Source organism: Leopardus geoffroyi, chromosome B2 (assembly GCF_018350155.1).
Source record: "Leopardus geoffroyi isolate Oge1 chromosome B2, O.geoffroyi_Oge1_pat1.0, whole genome shotgun sequence".
Classification (NCBI taxonomy): Eukaryota; Metazoa; Chordata; class Mammalia; order Carnivora; family Felidae; genus Leopardus; species Leopardus geoffroyi.
This window is the reverse complement of record NC_059332.1, coordinates 151,796,544-151,816,592: the sequence shown is the minus strand read 5'-3', so window position 1 is coordinate 151,816,592 and position 20,049 is coordinate 151,796,544. Positions and strand designations below refer to the sequence as shown.

The following is a 20,049-nucleotide window of genomic DNA, read 5'->3' as shown; positions in this document are numbered from 1 at the left end:
TCTCCCCGCCCCTCCCTCCCGGCCGCACTTCCGGCTGGCGCGACGCAGGCGCGCGACTTGAGCTCTCGCGGGACGCGCCCTAGGCGCTTGGGAAGGGCGGAGGCGGGTCGCTGGGCGTGGCGGCGAGCGGGCGGCATGGAGAAGGGCGGTTACGGCGGGAAGTCGGCGGCGGTCCCGGCCCCTCACTTGCAGCCGCCGGAGCCTCGGAAGGAGAGGAGGCCCAGCATGTTCGAGAAGGAGGCAGTGAGTGCGGGGACGGCGGGGCTGCGCCGACCTCCGCTGGGGCTCGGAGTGCGGTGGCCGGCGGCGCGGCGCAGGTGTCGGGAGCGGCCGTCTCCCTCCACGCTCCGCTGGACGCCTGATGCCGGGGTGGTTAGTGCCACGCACAGACCAGGGCCGTTGTCCGGCCGGGCACGTGTGTGTGCGCGCTGCCTGGAAGGAAGGAAACGTGGCGCGTGTGCCAAGCACACGACGAGATGTTTTGAGTTTTAAGAAAGAGCAGCAGGCTCAGTATTTGAGGGACATACGGGAGGAAAAAAAAGTTAAATTGAAAATATTCTGCCCATCAATTTCTTGTCTGGAATTAATGGAAGATGCCATTCAAGTGTATTGGTGGAATAACACCGGGATTTCTGGAAGACCGTAGTCCGAGTACCATCACTGTAATCGAGACTCCCATCTTGTATTGAGACCTAAAGTGAAAAGAACATTTACAGTACAAGACTGTAATGACAGAGCCGAGACTGGAACCTATGTCCTGGGACTGCTGGTTTACTTGTCTAACGGTTTCTTCTACTTCGTCGGAGCCGAAATGGACATGGTGCAGGAGAGACGTGATTGCAAAGATTCTTCCTTAGTGAAGGGATAAGATGATAGAAGGAAAACCGAATCAGAAGACCCATATTATATATAAGGAAGAAATGGTAGAGGTGTGAGGTTTCAGCACGTTAGAATCTGTCATTTTCAAACCACACACGCATGCTGTATCCCCAAGGGGATCGTTGCAGTTGGAAGCCACTGTGAAGGATACAGTGTAGTTGTACCCCTTGAGTATATTGTGGGGGGAAAGATGGCAGTTACTCTAGAGAAGCATTCTCTTAATAGAAAAGAACAAAATGCAGATTTTGTTTTGGGGAGGTGTAGGGAGCTAATAATACCTCTTTTTTCCAACTGACACGTAACACAGGCTGCAAATAAAACAGATTTCTGATGAAGGACTTCTACTTGCAGCCAACATGGAATTACTCCTACCAGAAACTACTGATAATAGCACAAGATGTATGAAACAGTGGTTTTACCGTTGATGGGATGTAAAACAAGACGGGATCCTGATCTTTGGGGGGAGAAACAGGAACAGTGAACCCCAAGATTACCCCTGACTGCTTGATGAGGGATTGCAGCCCACACCTGTGGAGAGGTCTTGCTTAGCTGAGAAGGATTTGGGAGCCAGGGTGGATAAAGCTGGTATGAGTGCAGAGCAGAATATTGACGAGGAATGAGCTGTACAAACAGCCCCAAGGATCTGCAAAGGATTTTCCTCAAGTCTTCAGCTTAGTGCATCAGTGCATCTGGTAAGGAAGCCACCTGTGGCCAGAGAAAGCCACCAAAGGAAGCAGAAAAAAAATCCTTGCACTCCCACAAAATCATTTGTTTTCCCCCCAGTAAGCGTGGAAAACCATAGGGCATTGGTTAGAGTGCCGAGAAGTGTATTGTCTCAGTACTGGGGGAAGAAATAGCACTAGACTCCAAGATTTTTCTAGGCTGGTCTATCAGAGCTCAAAAGCAAACCTCCAGAGAATTAAACTGTTTCTGTTACTACATGCTAGAAAAAAGCTCAAGAGAACTCAAAGGAATGCAGAAGTACACACCAAAAATGAGGGTGAAATTTACAGGATCTTGTGTCCAATAAAATATTTGCAGACTCTCAAAGAAACAGGAAAATACAACCTAAAGTGAGAGGAAACAGTAAGAGCACTCAGAAATGACAAACGGCAAAGACAGAATTAATATAAAAGATCTCTAAAGTAGTTACTGTGAAAAAATTACTGTATTAGTTTTTGTCAAATTAAAACAGTTGTATAATATTCATGTTATAAAACAGTTAATGCATTCTGTATGTGCAAAAATGTACAGAAAAAATTGAGTATGTGAAATCCAAATGAAACCCTACAGTTGAAAAATAACAATGTCAGAGATGTAGAATACACTGAATGGAAATAGACTGGACACTGCAGAAGAGAGGATTGGTGAACCTAAAGACAGCAATAGAAAGAAGGCCTGAAGAAAATATATTAGGAGACAGAATGAGATGTGGGGAAATTTCTGATATGAAATATATATATATATGATATCAGAAATTGACAAACTTAATGAAAACTATAAAGCCACAAATCCAAGAAACTCAGTGAACTTCAAGCACAAGAAACATGGGAGAAAATTATGCTGAGACATGTAGTAGTCAAACTGCTTAAAATCAATGATTTAATAATTTAAAGGCAGCAATGGAGAAAATCAGAAAACTCTAAGTACTGAAGAATGATGAAATGAAAATAGGTTTTTCACCAGAAACAGTGCAAGCCAGAACACTGAAGCATCTTTCATTACTTTAAAGTATCTTTAAAGTTGAAAGAACCATCAACCTTGAATTCTATACCCAGTGAAAATATTTTTCAAAAACAGAGGCAAAATAATGGGTTTTTCAGATATATGAAAATGAAAAATTCACCAACAGACCTATGCTATCTGATATGTGAAAGGAAATCCTTCAGGCAAAAGGAATATGATAAGAGATGTAAATATCTAGATGAAAGAATAGAAAACGTTGAAAGTGGTAAATATGTAGGTAAATATATTTTTTTTAGTATTACTGTGGGGAGCTTGGGTTGCTCAGTTGGCCAAGAGTCAGACTTTGGCTCAGGCTATGATCTCAGTTCATGAATCTGAGCCCCATGTAAGACTCTGCTGTCAGCGCAGAGCCCACTTCAGATCCTCTGTCCTCCTCTCTGCCGCTCCCCTGCTTGCATGTGCTCGTGCACTCTCTCTCTCTCCAAAAATACAGTTTTTTAAAAAAGATTATTGGCTGATTAAATCAAAAATAACATATTTGGGGGCTTGTACCCCCAAAACATTTTATTTATAGAAGTAAAATACATGACAATTCTAGCACAAAGACCAGAGAGTTGGCAGGAGGGGGCATATTCCATTGTAGGACTCTTGCTGTATGTGAAGTGGCATAATATGACTTGAAAGTAGACTGATAAAGATACATACTATCAAGCCTAAAACTACCACTGGGAAACAATAAAGTTACTAGGCCAACAGGTAACAGGTGAATCATGAAAGATACTTAAAGGAAAGCCTAAAAAATAAAAAGAACAGGGGCACCTGGCTAGCTCAGTTGGTAGAGCACGTGACTCTTGATCTTGAGGTTGTAAGTTTGAGCCCCATGTTGGGTGTAGAGATTACTTAAAATCTTCACAAAAATAAAAGCAAAGCAAGGATTAAACATAACCATGATAATTACATTAAGTGTAAATGTTATAAATACCCCAATTAAAATTCAGATTACTTATGAAAGCAAGATGAAACTATATATTGTCTACAAGAAACACTAAGGAAAGGATGGGAAGAGATATACCATGTGAAGACTAATAGAATACTGGAGTACATATATTAGTATCAAACAAAATACATTTCTAACAATATTATAAGAGATAAAGGGAATCGTTTCGTAATGTTGAAAAGTCAATTCATCAGAAAGGCCTAACAATCTTAAGGTTTTTTTGCACCTAAAGTCAAAGCTTTGAAATACAGGAAACAAGAATTTCATGTATCCTTACAGAAATTGACATCCATAATTACAGATGGAAATTTCAATATAAGTATCTTTATCAATAATTGATGGAACAAATAGACAAAAACTAATAAAGATATAAAAGAATATACAGGAACAATAATAACTTGTATTAGTGCACTTTTATCACATATGCCATGCAACCTCAGCTGAGTAAATGTTCTTTAGAAGTGCACATGAGGGGCACCTGGTTAGCTCAGTGAGCTCAGCAACAGACTTCAGCTCAGGTCATGACCTCATGGTTCCTGAGTTTGAGCCCCACATGGGGCTCCACACCGGGAGTGTGGAGTCTGCTTGGGGTTCTTCCTCTCTCCTCTCTCTGCCCCTTTTCCACTCAAACTTTCTCTCAAAATAAATAAACTTAAAAAGTGTGCATGAAACATCACTAAGAATATCTCCTGGGACAGGAAACAAGTCCCAATAACTTTAAAAGGATTCAGGTAATACAAAGTATGTTCTTTGACCATAATGGAATAAATCAGAAATCGTTAACAGAAAGGCATATTGAAAAATGTAAATTGTCTGGAAATTAAATGACACACTTCTGAATAACCCAGGGTAAAAAGAAACGAAAGAAAATATTTTCAACTGAATGAAAATACAACATTTCAAAAACTGTAGGCTGTACCTATAGCAGTACTTGGGGAAATTTGTAGCCCTAAATACCTATATTAGAAAAATTTCAAGTCTAAACTCAAACTAAACAAAAGTAAGGAGGTAATAAAAAGTGAAAGTCGATGAAATAGCAAACTGAAAACAAGAAGATTAGTGAAACCAAAAATATTTTGGAAAGATCAATAAACTTGATAAACCTCCAGCCTAAAAGTTGACAAACAACAGCCTATAGGTCAAATCTAGCTTGCTACCTATTTTTGTACAGCCTATGAGCTAAGAATGGCTTGTATATTTTTAAAAGGTAATTTTAAAAGGATGGATGGAGACGGGGGATGCAGAGGAGAAAAGGGTACAGTTGGAAGAAGAGAAACAGTGGCAACTTACCACAGCTGGCCCACAATGCATAAATATTTACTAGCTGGCTCTTTACAGAGGAAGTTTGCCAACCCTTGCTAAACCAGACTAATCAGGAAAAGAAAATAAAAAGACCAATTCTCAATACCAGGAATGAAAAAGAAGAATCACTACAGACCCAATAAACATTTTAAAAAGATCATAAATACTAAAAACGTCTATGATCCTAATTTCAACAACTTGGATAAAATGCACAAATTCCTTGGAAGACACAAATAGGAGTTGAACTGTGTTCCCCTAGGATTCATATGTTAAAGTCCTAATCCCCAGTACCTCAGGATGTGAGGGTATATGGAGATGGGGCTTTGAAAGAGTTAACTAAGTTAAATTGAGACTGTTAGGGTATGCCCTAATCCAGTCTCACTTGTGTCCTTTTGAGGAAAGGAGATTAGGGCACAGATACATAGGGCAAAGCGTGCACAGCAGAATAACTGTGTGAGGAGGCAGCAAGACAGCAGCCATCTGCAAGAGAGAGGCCATAGGAGAAACCAATCCTGCTGGCAATTTGATCTTGCATTTCCAGCCTCCAGAATTGTGCGCCAATAAATTTCTGTTGTTTAAGCTACCTGGTCTGTGGTATTTTGTTATGGCAAGTCTAGCAAACTAATATGTAGACAAACTACTGTAGCTCACTCTAGAAATAATAGATTCCCTGAATAGTCCCTATATCTGTTAAAGAAAGTGACTATGTTGTTTAAAACCTTTCCATAAAGAAAACTCCAGGCCCACATGGCTCTTATAGTGAGTTTTTGCCAAATATTCTAGTGTTCTGGAAAAATGAAGAGAAAGGAATTCTTCCCAATTCACCTTATGAGGCCAGCATTTACCTTGCTGTCAAAACCAGAATAATAACAAGAAAACAAACCAATATTCCTCATGAACATAGATGCAAAAATTCTTAACAAAACTCTGGTAAATTAAATACAACAACATATAAGAAAGACAAAATATATATATATTGTACCTACCACAGAAGCCCCTAAGTGCATAAAGCAAATACTAACAGACATAAAGGGAGAAATAGCAATACAATAGCGTTAGGAGACCTTAGCACCCCACTTACATCAATGGGTAGATTATTCAGACAAAAAGTAAGAAAACATCAGCCTTAAATGACATATTAGGCCAGATGGACTTAACAGATATGTACAGAACATTCCATCCAGAAGCAGAATACACAGTCTTCTCAAGTACATATGGAACATTCTCCAGGACCTATCACATGTTAGGCCACAAAATAAGTCTTCATAAATTTAAGGAGACTAAAATATGAAGCATTGTTACCAACCACAATGGTATGGAACTACAAGTCGATTATAACAAGAAAACAAAAACAATACGTGAGGATTAAAAATATTCTAGGGAACAACGAATGTGTCGATGTAAAAATCAAAAGAGAAGTTTAAAAATTCCATGTGACAAATGAAAATGGAAATACAACATACCAAAATTTATAGACTGCAACAAAAGCATTTCCAAGAGGGAGTTTCATAACAAATGCCTATATCAAAAAACAAAGATCTCAAATAAGCAATCTAGCTTTATACCTCAAGGACTGGAAAAAGACCCAAAGTTAGTAGAAATGAGGAAATATTTGAGCAGAAGTAAATGGAGACTAAAAGGACAACGGAAAAGATCAGTGAAATTAAGAAGTTGTTCATTGAAAAGATAAAATTGACAAACCTTTATCTAGATTCACCAAGAAATAAAGGGAGAGGGCTCAAATCAGAATGAAAGAGGAGACATTTCAACTGTTACCACAGAAATACAAAGGATCATAAGAGATTACTACCAGTATTACTACCAGATATGCCAACAACTTGACAACCCAGGAAAAAATGGATAAATTCCTAAAATTGAAAAATCCAAACAGAGCAATTACTAGTAAGGAGATTGAATCAGTAATCCAAAGCCTCCCAACAAACAAAAGTCCAGGGCCAGATGGCTTCGCTAATGAATTCTAAACATTCAAAGAAGAATGAATAGCAATATCCTCAAATTCTTCAAAAGAATAAAAGAGGAGGAATACATCCAAACTAATTCATGAGACCACATTACCCTGATACCAAAACTATACAAGGATACCACAGAAGACTACAGGCCAATAAACATGATGAATGTTAGATGCAAAAATCCTCAACAAAATATTAGCAAACTAAATTTTACAATATATTAAAAGGATCATACACCATGATCAAGTGGGATTTGTTCCAGAGATGCAAAGGTGGTTCAAAACCCCCAACAGTACAAGATAGTGCATTAGCAACATGAAGGATAAAAATCTTATCATCTCAATAGATAACAGTAAAAGCAGTGAGTAAAACTCAATCTCCACTTATCATAAAAACACTCAACAAAGTGGTTATGGAGGGAACATACCTCATCATAACAAAGGTCATATCTGACAAGCTCACAGTGAACATGATGCTCAATGGTGAAAACCTAAAAGCTTTTCCTCTAAGTCCAGGAATAAAATAAGGACGCCCACTCTCACCACTTTTCTTCAACATTGTATTGGAAATCCTAGCCAGAGAAATTAGGAGAAAGAAGGAAAAGGCAACCAAATTAGGAAAGGAAAAAGTAAAACTGTCACTATTTGTGTATGACATGATGTTAGAAACCCTAAAGACTCCTTCAAACAACTGTTAGAACTAACAAATTTAGTAAAATTGCAGGATACAAAATCAATGTACAAAAAATCGATTGCATTTCTATACACAAACTATCAGAAAGAACTTGAGAACACAATCCCATTTACAACTGCATAAGAAACAATAAAATATCTAGGGCTAAATTTAACCAAGGAGGTGAAAGTCCTCTACAGTGAAAACTATAGGATACTGATGAAAGGAATTGAAGAAGACACAAATAAATGGAAAGATACTCAAGGTTCATGAATTGAAAGAATTAATATTAAATTGTACATACTACCCAAAGCAATCTACAGATTCAGTGCAATCCCTAATAAAATTCCAATGGCATTTTTCATAGAATAAGTAATCCCAAATTTTGTATGGAATCACAAAAGACCTTAAACATCCAAAGCAATATGGAGAAAGAAGAACAAAGCTGGAAGCATCTCACTTTCTGATTTCAAACTGTTATGAAGCTATAACAATCAAAACAGTATGGCACTGGCGTAAACGGACACATAAGCCAATAGAACAGAATAGAGTCCAGAAATAAACACACACATTTATGGTGAATTAATTTATAACAAAGGAGGGGCACCTGGGTGGCTCAGTCAGTTAAGTGTCTGACTTCGGCTCAGGCCATGATCTCACAGTTTGTGGGTTTGAGCTCCGCATCGAGCTCTGTGCTGACAGCTAAGAGGCCTGCTTCGGATTCTGTGTCTCCCTCTCTCTCTGTTCCTCCCCCATTCACACTCTGTCTCTCAAAAATAAATAAACATTAAAAAAATAATAATTATAACAAGGGAGCCAAGAATATATAGTGGAGAAAGGACAGTCTTTTCAATAGTTGGTGTTGGGAAAACTGGACCACTATCCTACATGTACACAAAAATACACTCAAAATAGATTAAGACCTGAAACCATAAAACTACAAAAAGAAAACATAGGCAGTAAACTCCTTGACATCGGTCTTGGTGATGATTTTTTGATCTAACTCCGAAAGCAAAGGCAACAAAGCAAAAATAAAAAGGTGGGGCTACAGCAAACTAAAAAGTTTATGCACAGCAAAGGAAATCAAGAAAATGAAAAAGCAACCTACTGAATGGGAGAGATTATTTGCAAATCATATATCTGATAAGGTTTAGTATCCAAAATATATAAAGAACTCATTAAACTCAACAGCAAATAAATCTAGCAATTGAATTAAAAAATGGCCAGAAGATCTGCATAGGTATTGTCCAAAGAAGACATATAGATGGCCAACAAGTACGTGAAACAATGCTCAAAATCCCTAATTATCAGGAAAATGCACATCAAAAGCACAGTGAGATGTTACCTCACCCCTTAGATTGACTATTGTCAAAAAGACAAGAGATAACAAGTGTTGGCAAGGATGTGGAGAAAAGGGTTCCAACAAGGGTTGGCAAGGATGTGGAGAAAAGAAGAGGGTTCTCTTGCACTGTTGGAAAGAATGTAAATTGGTACTGCCACTATGCAAAACAGTGTTGAGTTTCCTCAAAAAATTAAAAGTAGAACTACCATACAATTCAGCAATTCCATTTCTGGGTATTTGTCCAAAGAAAATGAAAACACTAATTTTAAAAGATATATGCATTCCTATATTTATTGCAGCATTATTTACAATAGTCAACATATAAAAACGACCTAAATATATATATCAGCCATAAAAAAAGAATGAGATCTTGCCATTTGCAATAATGCGTGTGGACCTTGAGAGCATTAGGCTAAGTGAAATAAGTCAGACAAATACTGAATGATCTCACTCTATGTGAAATCTAAAAATAAAAATGGGTGAAGGGCGTCAAAGGTACAAACATCCTATAAAATGATGATGATGATGATGATGATGATGATGATGATGATGGTATGTTAAGTTTAAGCGAGGTTTTTTCCAGGAATTCAAGGTTGGTTAAATATTCAAAAATCATAAAACCATATTAACAAACTATTAATGATGAAAAATAGGCCGGCAAATGGTAACCTCTCTATTCAAATTAAATCAGCTGACCCAAGTAGTCACGGCACAGCTGGACAATGACATATGTCTAAGATGATGGCCTATCTCTACGAAATATATGCGGTGGTGAGACAGGTGATATGTACTCGTTATAATCAGATGTGAAGAGAAGAGCTGGAAGACTACACTAAACTAAAAAAGAAAAGGTTCTTTCTCTCGCCAACTGCCCAGTCAGATAAACCCCTCCGAGGGGCGCAGAAAGGGAAGTGTTGCTCCAGTGCCAGTTTCAGCCACATATAGAAGCATCAGTGGTAGAGAATAAATACTCTCTCACAATACTCGTAGGATTGTGATTTTTAATATATACATTTTAAACTGTTGGCCTCTGCAGTAAGATATGAAAAGGAGGAGGGAGGATAGAAATGTGTAGGCCTGTATTATATATTTAGAAAAATCTAGAAGTAATAAACATTAAAATAAATAAAAGGTTAATAGCCGGATGCAGCAGTAATTCTACATTAAAACAATTCCTAAAACCATAAAATGTGTTTTTAAGTCACCTTAAAGGCTCATCAAAAGAACACCAAAATAATAAATGCTTCAGAATAAATTGAAAGATTTGTGTTAACATAAAAAAATTCCGGGAAATAAAAATTCTTTTTTTTTTTAAAGTTTATTTATTTTGAGAGACAGGAAGAGAGAGAGAGCAAGATCAGGGGAGGGGCAGAAAGAGAGGGAGAAAGAGAGAACCCCAGGCAGGTTCCATGATGTCAGCACAGAGCCCCACGTTGGGCTTAATCTCACGAACTGTGAGATCATGACTTGAGCAGAAACCAAGTCAGGAGCTTAACCGACTGAGCCCCTCGGGTGCCCAGGAAATACAGATTCTTACACAAATGTCAAAGCAAACCATGTGCCTGGTTAGAAAAGTGATTATAAATCTATGGAGTTGTTTAGTTAACATTATTTGTTAAAAACATTGTAAAGTGTAAAGTTATTACCTTCATCCAGGCCCTGATCTCCCTGTAATCCACTCACCACACCACCAGAATGACCTTTTAAAACTGTAATTTAGAACATATCACTTGCTCGCTTAAATTTTTCCAGCGGCTTCTCACTGTTCTGAGAATAAGTTCCAAAGCCCTTACCACATTCTATTCAGTGCTGCACAACTTACTCCTTGGTTGCCTTCCTAGCTTCGTTGTGTCACCACTCTGCCTCGTTCAGAACACTTGAGATAAACCGAGCACAAACCTGCTCTTAGAGCACACTAAGTTTTTGCCTTGAAGCCTCTGCCCTATTTCCTGTTCTTTTGGGGCTGAGGGGCCTTCTCTGATCATTCAGTCTAAATAGACCTTCACAGGAGTTTCTACCAAGTCATGTGATTTTATAGCAATTGCCACTATTTAAGTTAGCTTGTTTTCCTAAATACTTTTTTTTATTATTTTTTATTTATTATTATTATTATTTTTTTAATGTTTATTTATTTTTGAGACAGAGAGAGACAGAGCATGAATGGGGGATCAGAGGATCAGAGAGACAGGGAGACACAGAATCCGAAGCAGCTCCAGGCTCTGAGCTGTCAGCACAGAGCCCGACGAGGGCCTCGAACTCACAGACCATGAGATCTTGACCTGAGCTGAAGTCGGAAGCTCAACCGACTGAGCCACCCAGGCGCCCCTCCTAAATACTTCTTAGTTGTCGATCAGCCCTCCTTTCCACTAGACGGATAACTCCATAAATGCAGATGCCTTGACTATGAATTAACACAAGCAGAACAATTAATTCCTAGCTATTTCAATAAGGCTCACCCCTGTAACTTCAGAGCCTAGGACATTTCTCTGGACCATATTAGGCACCAAATAAGTATTTCTGTAAGGAGTGTTGAATGTCACAGAATGAATGTTGAAAAAGCATAGAATAACGTATGTACCAAATCAACACATTCTTTTCAACTTAAGATTTATGTAATGTTATGTTATGTAAATATGCAAATGACTTATGTAAATAATAGTATTAATTAGTCAAAGACAACTAAATAAAATTAAAATAATTAAAATTATAAGGAGACAATAAAGGATAATATTTTCATAACTTCGGGGTAGAAAACTCGAGTTTTCTTTACATGACTGTCTCCTAGCCACCCAGTTGCCCTCTCTGCAGCCTGTCTTCTTTCTAGGTCTTTGTATCTTCCATGGATATTTCAAATATATGTATGCAAATTTGTGTTCGTATGTGTTTGTGTTTATAGATAAATAGAGGGATGACAGCTAGCTAGCTAGATTCTTTTTTCTCTCTCCCTTTTACCAAATCGATAGCCAGGAGTGAATTAGTAAATGTACCATTTAACAACCTCTTAATCACGGAAGTCAGAATGGATTTCCAAAGTCTGTGTCAGCTTTGTCCCATTGCACTAGGGTTCTTAAATCTAAAGTTTCATTTTACAATTTAAGAAATAATCTTTCTCTCTTCTTCTCCCCCCCCCCCCTTTTCAGTATGCGCAAATTTTGAGAGAAAGACTGAGAGAATCATTTCATGATGTTCAGTATGTAGAGCCTCCATTTGATGATTCAATTGCTGATTTAGGTAAAGAATGGAAGAGTGCCCTGGCAAAACTAAAGTTTGCTAATTCATATAGAATGGAGCCATTGAAAAAATTCCAAGCTCATTCCGTGGAAACTAAAGTCCAGCAGATATTAAAGGTAGGTTGATGAGTACATATGATAGCAATATCTAAGCTTCGGAGGTTTGATAAACTGTGTTAAGCTTTATGACCGTATATTTACCCTCACTGACTTTTTGTAGCATTTATCTCTGAAAATATGAAAGTACTTTGTATTCATACTCAAGAATCTTCACATCGATGCTATGAGCTAGATTTAAAGGAAATATTCTTTTGTTATTTCATTCAACTCCTAATTATCCATAAATTATTTATCCCTTACATTCCACATTTGCCCGTATTTGGAGGAATGAGTTAAATAAAACACACTGTGTATGTGTGGAAAGTTGGTTCCTGTGTACGAACACGTCTAAGGACAGGCAGCCGCCAATGACGCATAGGTTTTCTTCTTTAAACTTGCTGGAATCTAAAGTTCTTTTAAGACAGTTGTTTGAAACTCAGGCACTTGTTCCCAGACTAGTCCAAAATAGCTGCTTCAATGTAACGAACTGAATACTGTATTACTAACATGAAGACCAATATTATTTATACTAGTATTGGTATCTGAAGGCTGCATTGTTCAGATGAAGATAATTCCTTCATCACTTTTCTTAACAAAGGACAAATTATTTTTTTTTTTTTTACTTACAGAGAGTTTGAGGGACGAGTTTTTCTGAATCCCGTTTTGATCTGTGATATCTAGTTCTGGGCACCAGGCACCCAGGCATCTTCTGATGGCCGGATTCCCCTGTGGGATTCCACCAAGCCTGATTCTACCCCAGATCCATTCCTTGTTTCAAAGGCACCTTCCCTCCAGTTTACAAGGTACATTCCTTCAGTAACAACTGATGTGAGCTAGCTGTTGGGAAGAAAGCGTCTAATCTATTTTGTATAAATATTTAGTACTCCTTTAATCATAGCAAAATTAATTCTTTTTTTTTTTAATTTTTTTTTTCAGCGTTTATTTATTTTTGGGACAGAGAGAGACAGAGCATGAACGGGGGAGGGGCAGAGAGAGAGGGAGACACAGAATCGGAAACAGGCTCCAGGCTCTGAGCCATCAGCCCAGAGCCTGACGCGGGGCTCGAACTCACGGATCGCGAGATCGTGACCTGGCTGAAGTCGGACGCTTAACCGACTGCGCCACCCAGGCGCCCCGCATAATTAATTCTTTAAGTGAATTAACTTTTATTGATACAGAAGAATATTTAGGAGGCCTACTCTAACCTCCTTCCACTACTATAGACAGGTACATTTCTAACCTAAACTAATAACTGTCGGATGATATTTGGCAATGATATTATGGCTCATGGCTTCGGGAAATAGAGAAATTCAACTCAATTTGATACATTAAAATAAGTATTGATTACCTTCTTCTCCTATCTAATTAACAGCAAGCATTTGTGACATGAAAGTATCCATTATCACGTGTCCCTTGCTTGGCCTTACTACATAGACTAAGTTCAGACTTACTGATTTCAAATTGTATTTACATAGGATAATTTGCAGAATTGCACTGAGCATCACGGGGCCTAAAACAGCTGATTGGATATGTAGGTGGATGACTAGAGGTCATAAAGAGGCCAGGGATTTTCCCTTGGGTTCATGGAAAATTCAACATAGTTCTACATGCAGAAACAATAGTGTTTCCTGATGGAGCTTGCGGGCATCTTCCTCTAGCAAGCACTCATGACAGTCATTACTTGTTAAATGACAGCACCTGGGGAGGCGAAGCCTGAGGTCTGTGGGGCAGATTCAGAAGAGAGAATGGATGTTGCGAAGCGTTTGAAAGATGGAGCCACAGCCAAACGCCTAAGGGAAATGAATGCTGCTACACCCAGTTTTAGGTCCAGCAGCATTCTAGAAGGGACTCAAAACTCTTTGTTTTTGCTTGCCTATACAATCAGCTGGTCGGAGTTCATCTGTTGTGGCGGGACCCAGAACTGTGGTTAATTCATTGGTCTGAATCAGTCGGTCAAAGTCAGTCAAAGACGCCTGCAGTCTGCTCACTAGGTGGTCCAGTCTGCTTCCGGTTTGTAGGAACGCCTCGTGCTTCGTGGCTCACATCTGTCTCCCCAGCTGTGATTAATCCACAGCAGACACGGCCAGAAGCTTTCCATCTCCTCAGTGCTCGCCGGGAGTCCACAGAGAAGCCATGGGGAAAGGGTTGGAGAGGTGGCTTCGATTCAGGAAGACTGCGAAGGACAGGATCACAGAGAACAGGCCGTGGAGGATGGAGATCCCAGCAAATGGGCCACGGAGGATGGGATCACAGGGTACAGGCTCTGGTCCAGGAAACCCAAGCCTTAGGAAAACTAAAGTCTGAATTTTCACAAACATGTAAATTATAGAAAGATTTCCTTTGTCTCCCCTAAGAATTCCCAGAAGCATTCTTTTAAAATTCCCCTGTGTCTCCCTGCTGTCTGATGGGGTGATCCAGTGAAGGAAAACTTACAGCCCGAGGGTTGGTGATGGAGAGCAATTGAATGTAATTAAAAACCAAAATAAATTTTATTCAACATTGTTATTGAAATAAACTGGTAAGCACGACATTCATTTCACATCATTTGGTTAGGAATGCATGTATTCTTTTAAAGTTATATGTATTTTTTAGATACATGTTTTCTTGAATTTCTATGTAGAAGATATTTGGTTTGAAGATTAAAATATTTCTTCTATTTTTTTGAAGGAAAGTCTTAAAGATGTCAAATATGATGATAAAGTCTTCTCTCATTTGTCACTTGAATTAGCAGACCGCATATTGTCAGCGGTGAAAGAATTTGGGTACCACCGTTACAAGTTCATTATAAAAGTATTATTTATTCAAAAGACCGGTCAGGCAATAAATGTAAGTACTATAGTGATCCAGCATCTATCAGTTAGAGCTCTAAGGTCTCCTCTGTGGTGATGTGATAATTACCGTGATGCCCGTCTCCAAGGCACTTTAAGACCCCGAGGTGCCTCTCTAAGAAGGATAATTGTGTTAACTATCTCTTCCTTCACTGCGTATTATTTGAAAAGTACTAACCCAGAAATGGCAATTTTCTACTGATAATTTACAAAATTGTATGGCTATCCTGTTCCTTGATCATACCCAATTTGACCATTTAATGTCATTTGATAATTAGCCAGTAGGTTTATTTTGAGCACTAATGGGTGTGAGGTACTGAGAAAAAGACAGAGAATGAGACATGGTCCATGATTATGATTCTCAGGGAGTTTTCACTGCACGCAAGGAAGGAAAGCAATGCAGATGGGAGTTTAAGAAATGGAATAGTGTAGGGGGCGCCTGGGGGGCTCAGTCGTTTGAGCGTCCGACTTCGGCTCAGGTCATGATCTCTTGGTTCGTGGGTTCAAGCTCCAGGTCGGGCTCTGTGCCGACAGCTCGGAGCCCGGAGCCCGCTTTGGATTCTGTGTCTCCTTCTCTCTCTGCCCCTCCCCCACTTGTGCTCTGTCTCTCTCTGTCTCTCAAAAATAAATAAATGTAAAAAAAATGTTAAAAACTTAAAAAAAGGAAATGAAAGAGTGTGGACGGGGGAGCATATAGGTGCCAGAGTCCAGTTGGCCTAGGTATGAACCCTGGCGGCGACAATCACAGCCCGTGATTGAAGAGCCTGGGCTCTTCATCTATAAAATGGGGGGGATACACCTGCTGGCTGGAGCTGCTCTGAGGATTACACGAGACGGGCCGTGTTACGGTCCTCAACCCGGTCTCCAGTGCAGAGCCCTCGGTAATCAGCAAGGCTGTTGTGCTCAGTTACGAATGCAAACACACACCTCTAGGCCACGTAAGAGTGAATGTGTGGCAGCTGGGCACATGACGTGCACCGCGGGCGGAGGGAAGTGTATCCAGAAGCAGGGCAGGGGGGTTCTGGCCACACAAGAGTCAGCAAGACAGGCGTGGTCCTGGCTCCCGGCGAGAAGAGAACGACACCACATACTCCTAGATGGTGATAGGTGCTCCCGAGAGAAAATTAAGGTAGGACGCTTTGATAGAATGGCAGAGCGGCCGCTGGGGTTGTCTGGAGACGGGGAAGTCCCCCTAAAATCTGAATGACAAGAGAAAACCGGCTGTGCCAGAGACCCAGAAGAAGAACTTGCAAGTGGAGAAAACGTGAGTGTGAAGACGCTAAGGCAGGGGGACCTCCGTGTGCTTGGTTAATAACCTGTGTGCTCGCGGTACGTTTCGGTGGTGGGGTCCCCAGTGTGACGTGTATCAGCACCACACAACACACCGCCCCAGGTTTAGCCTAAAACGGCAGCTGTTTGTTTGCTCGTCATTCTGCGGAGCAGCCCCGCTGCCGTATCAGGTTTTCCTGCTGGTCTCCCCGACGCCCTGGCAGCTCCCTGGTGACTCTGCTGGTCTCCCTGATACCCTGCCCCCGGCCCCTTTGCTGGACCATGGGTACAAGCTCATCCTCGCGTCTGCCGGCCGGCGCTGGCTATTGGTTGGAGCACCTGGGATGTCCTGCACGGGAGCCACCGTCGTCCAGTGGACTGAGTGGGTTTCCTTATGTGGACGTCTCCTCACAGTGCTCTGAGAAGGCTGGAGCAGAAGACCTCTGGAGGCTGGGCTGCCAAGTCACCCATCACATTCTTTTGCTCAGGGCAGTTCCCAAGGCGCACTCGTACTCAAGGGGTGGGGAAATAGACTCACCCTCTGGGAGAAGACACGAAAGGTTTGTGGCTGTTTAGAGCCGCCATGGCAAAGCAGGCTGTAGTCCAATTGTGTGTGGCTTTGTAAGCGAAGCAAAGGATTTAGAATTTTCTCCAGCAGCCAGCTTGTATAAGCAACGCCATTTCTTTATTTCAAAACAAGGTTCTGACAGACTTTCACTGGAAAATATTGTAAGGATGGAAAGGAACATTCTGTATCACGGGCTATGACACAGCAGAGAAGTAGTGTATGCAGAAGTCTCAGACCCGGTTTTCAGGGGCTCCCGCTCTTGCCCCGGACACTCAGACGCTCGCTGCTGAGGTCGGGTCTCTGTGTCAGATAGGACTGGCTCCAGGAAGAAGAGGGGGCCCAGGAAGCATCACTATGAAGTCTTCAGGAAAGGGGAGATTGGACACACTACTTTTTAAATATCACTTTCTAAGATACTTACGCATCTTAAAAAAGTATATCAAACTTGTATAGACTTAAAAATCGTTTCTTAACGTGTTCAGTCTAAGGTTGGTCTTTTGCAATTGTCTGTCCCAGGTTGCCAGCAGATGGATCTGGGATGTGGCATGGGACAGCTGGGTTGCTGCGAAACATGAAACGGAAACGTACGTGGCCTTGGCCCTGGTGTTTGCTCTTTATTGTGAGTAGGGAGTGTTTACTCCTCAACTTTGCAGAGACACAGGACATCTGTAGATCTGTGAACCTCACAGTAGACGTTGATTCCCTGCACTTTGGCCTCCAGTTGAAGCTTCATTGTATCATTTTAACAGCAAACAAGTAAAAGCTGGATTGTTTTTATCTTTATAATTTACTAGTTATCATATTTATTAACGCTGTTACCCCCAAAGTAGGAAAGTATGAGTGAGTGACACATAGAGATAGATAGATGTGAATATATAAGTGCTTAGAGTGGATTCTAAGACAGGGAAATTATCATTCTTGTTAGATTTAAGACAATCAGAATTTGCTGGAGGAAATTATGACACAACTTAGTAAAGTGTCAATTAAATGTTAAAATCGATTTTGGAAAACTTCTAAAGGCGGATGTACTTTTGAATGGTATTTTAATATGTTGTATGCGTTCTTTTGAAAGGAATTACCAAGTTTGAAAGAAAGACACTTTCTATAATGTAATTATACACTTTCTAATAATGTAGTTAGCACATCCCTAACCAATCAAAATGCTTAAAATGTGTGGGTGTTCTATTTGTTAGTCTGTTAATTAAGCGCTTTTTAGATGCGGGAAGTGAAACACCTAACCCAACTGTTTATTTTAAAAAGAGAGAGAGAGGGGCGCCTGGGTGGCGCAGTCGGTTAAGCGTCCGACTTCAGCCAGGTCACGATCTCGCGGTCCGTGAGTTCGAGCCCCGCATCGGGCTCTGGGCTGATGGCTCGGAGCCTGGAGCCTGTTTCCGATTCTGTGTCTCCCTCTCTCTCTGCCCCTCCCCCGTTCATGCTCTGTCTCTCTCTGTCCCAAAAATAAATAAACGTTGAAAAAAAAAAAATTTTAAAAAGAGAGAGAGAGGCACCAGGGTGGCTCAGTTGGTTGAGCACTAGACTCTCAATTTTGGCTCAGGTCATGATCTCACAGTCAGGAGACTGAGCCCCATGTCGGGCTCCACACTGAGCGTGGAGCCTGCTTGGGATTCTCCCTCTCTCCCCCTCTGCCCCTCCTCTGGTTCTCTCTCTCTCTCTGTCTAAAAGATGAAAATTTTCTTTTCCAGGCACTGGGCCAGGGATCCAGTTTCTTCTGTCTTTCTCCTCTCCCCCTAGACTTTTCTGTACATTTGTTTAACTGGGTATAATTTTTTTTTTAATTTTTTTTAACGTTTATTTATTTTTCAGATAGAGAGAGACACAGCATGAATGGGGGAGGGGCAGAGAGAGAGGGAAACACAGAATCGGAAGCAGGCTCCAGGCTCTGAGCCATCAGCCCAGAGCCTGACGCGGGGCTGGAACTCGCGGACCGCGAGATCATGACGTGAGCTGAAGTCGGACGCTTAACCGACTGAGCCACCCAGGCGCCTGTTTAACTGGGTATAATTTAATCATGTTCTTATCTATGACCAGACGGGTCAAATTCACTCCTTGGGACGGGGGCTGTATCCCCCTTTGCTGAAGCACCCGGCTACATGAAAAAGTGGACACAACTATAAATCAGGGCTCGTCCAGCAGGAAGCAGGGGTGGGCTTGGAGCAGGCAACCGATAATGTCTGTGATCATACGAGTTTACGAGTGATAATCAGAACATGAAAAACGGTGTGAAACTTAACAGATGGTGAAAATACCCAGTAGTTAGTTTGAATAATCCAAAGGTTGGAAGATAGAAAGGTAGAGGAGGGGCGCCTGGGTGGCGCAGTCGGTTAAGCGTCCGACTTCAGCCAGGTCACGATCTCGCGGTCCGTGAGTTCGAGCCCCGCGTCGGGCTCTGGGCTGATGGCTCAGAGCCTGGAGCCTGTTTCCGATTCTGTGTCTCCCTCTTTCTCTGCCCCTCCCCCGTTCATGCTCTGTCTCTCTCTGTCCCAGAAATAAATAAACGTTGAAAAAAAAAAAAGAAAGGTAGAGGAGAGTTTTCTTTTCACTTATGATGACCCAGGACTAAGAGTTCCATGCTACACAGCATAAACATGATAGTTGTCACCCAAAGAATCTTCAGGACAGGAGTTCTGAGTTGTGAACCTTGGACACAGAAGAAGTTAGTAATAAGAAGCCTATGTAACCGCTCATGTCGTGCAATGTACCTTCCTGATGAACTTGCAGGATAAATTCATTGTAAAATATCCTGTAAAATATATCACACTGTTTGTAAAATGAGGATGATACCTTCCTCCTAAGGTCAGTGTGTGAATTAAGTGAGGTAATAAATAACCAAGAGCCTATGCCCAGCACTTGACAGCTCTGGAGACCATTACCTGCTTTCGCCATCTGGTTTGACATCTCAGAATCACCTGCGGCTTTTCTCGTTCTCTTCCCTTCTCCCAACCCCCGTATGTATTCAATCGTTAAATTCCACCGACTCTAATTTTTTGAAGTGACTCAGAGTCAGCGCCGTGGCTCGTCCGGGCCCCCAGTTCTCCCGCATCTATCCCAGCGCCCCTTTCTTCCATGCACTCATTTATCAGAGGTTCTGTTCCACCGCGTCCTGGCACCGTGTGAGGTGCGGGGTGTGGAGCAGGGCCCTCGCCAGACCCCATGGCCCGGGCGGCCTGTGAGAAATGAGTGTGCCTC

The 20,049-nt window shown here is 41.1% G+C and overlaps 1 protein-coding gene and 1 long non-coding RNA gene across 2 annotated transcripts; both read left to right on the top strand.

Moving 5' to 3' along the window:
• The first annotated feature begins 66 nt into the window (after positions 1-66).
• DYNLT2 (dynein light chain Tctex-type 2) lies at positions 67-17,625 on the top strand. The gene is made up of 4 exons (XM_045500357.1): positions 67-243; positions 11,989-12,195; positions 14,845-15,003; positions 17,359-17,625. The coding sequence occupies exons 1-4, from the start codon at positions 136-138 to the stop codon at positions 17,467-17,469; spliced, it is 585 nt and encodes a 194-aa protein (XP_045356313.1). The 5' UTR covers positions 67-135; the 3' UTR covers positions 17,470-17,625.
• A 1,227-nt stretch (positions 17,626-18,852) lies between these two features.
• LOC123609323 lies at positions 18,853-19,700 on the top strand. The gene is made up of 2 exons (XR_006717746.1): positions 18,853-19,152; positions 19,381-19,700. It is a non-coding gene; the product is annotated as an uncharacterized LOC123609323 (long non-coding RNA).
• The last annotated feature ends 349 nt before the right edge of the window (positions 19,701-20,049 follow it).

What these genes read in the sequence shown, in the direction of transcription:
- DYNLT2 (XM_045500357.1), top strand. Translation starts at nt 136, where the DNA reads ATGGAGAAGGGCGGTTACGGCGGGAAGTCGGCGGCGGTCCCGGCCCCT. An exon ending in AAGTCCAGCAGATATTAAAG is followed by an intron (nt 12,196 to 14,844) that starts GTAGGTTGATGA and finishes ATTTTTTTGAAG; the next exon opens with GAAAGTCTTAAAGATGTCAA. An exon ending in AGACCGGTCAGGCAATAAAT is followed by an intron (nt 15,004 to 17,358) that starts GTAAGTACTATA and finishes TGTCTGTCCCAG; the next exon opens with GTTGCCAGCAGATGGATCTG.